Source organism: Aureococcus anophagefferens (genome assembly GCF_000186865.1).
Source record: "Aureococcus anophagefferens unplaced genomic scaffold AURANscaffold_303, whole genome shotgun sequence".
Lineage (NCBI taxonomy): Eukaryota > Pelagophyceae > Pelagomonadales > Pelagomonadaceae > Aureococcus > Aureococcus anophagefferens.
In genome coordinates, this window is record NW_008705833.1 from 7,484 (window position 1) to 7,985 (window position 502).

At 57.2% G+C, this 502-nt stretch overlaps 1 protein-coding gene across 1 annotated transcript in view; it reads left to right on the forward strand.

Annotated features, from left to right (window-relative positions):
- AURANDRAFT_68696 (hypothetical protein) overlaps positions 1 to 152 on the forward strand; it is a gene marked incomplete at both ends in the record, with an annotated part of 7,579 nt that extends 7,427 nt beyond the window's left edge. Inside the window, one exon of the mRNA XM_009044412.1 lies at positions 142 to 152. Coding sequence (XP_009042660.1) covers positions 142 to 152 — 11 coding nt within the window. The remainder of the gene's footprint in view (positions 1 to 141) is intronic.
- Positions 153 to 502: the final 350 nt, after the last annotated feature.

Consider the following 502-nt stretch of genomic DNA (forward strand, 5'->3'; position numbering starts at 1 on the left):
TCCGAGGCGCGAAGCGATGAGGCATTATTATATCAGTTGTAGGCTTTTTTATACCAAAATGACGAGTTGAGCCCTGTGCGAAACGAGGAAAATTTTTGGTATAAAAAAGCCTACAACTTATATAATAATTCCGTCGTGTAGGCTCGACTCTCGTAAGTGCTTTTGACGTTGTTTTCGCAGTCCAATCCACCAGGATACCCGATTGGAATGATGCTCACGGGGACAGGGGTCCAAGGCGTGACCGTGGGCTGGGGCGTGGGACGAGGCGTGGCGATGGCACCGGTGCACTCGCATGAATACGTCGACACGCCGTTGTAGGTCGACGCCCGCCAGTCGCGCTGCGCGCCACAGCAGTTCGAGCAGGCTTCGTTTGCGTCATCATACGAGATGCCCCCAGGGAAGACGATGTTCGTACAGTCGACCGCCCAGGGTGTCGGCATTGGCGTCGGTTCGGGTGTCGGCCGTGGCGTCGGCTCGGGCGTCGGCTGCGCCTGAGGCGTCG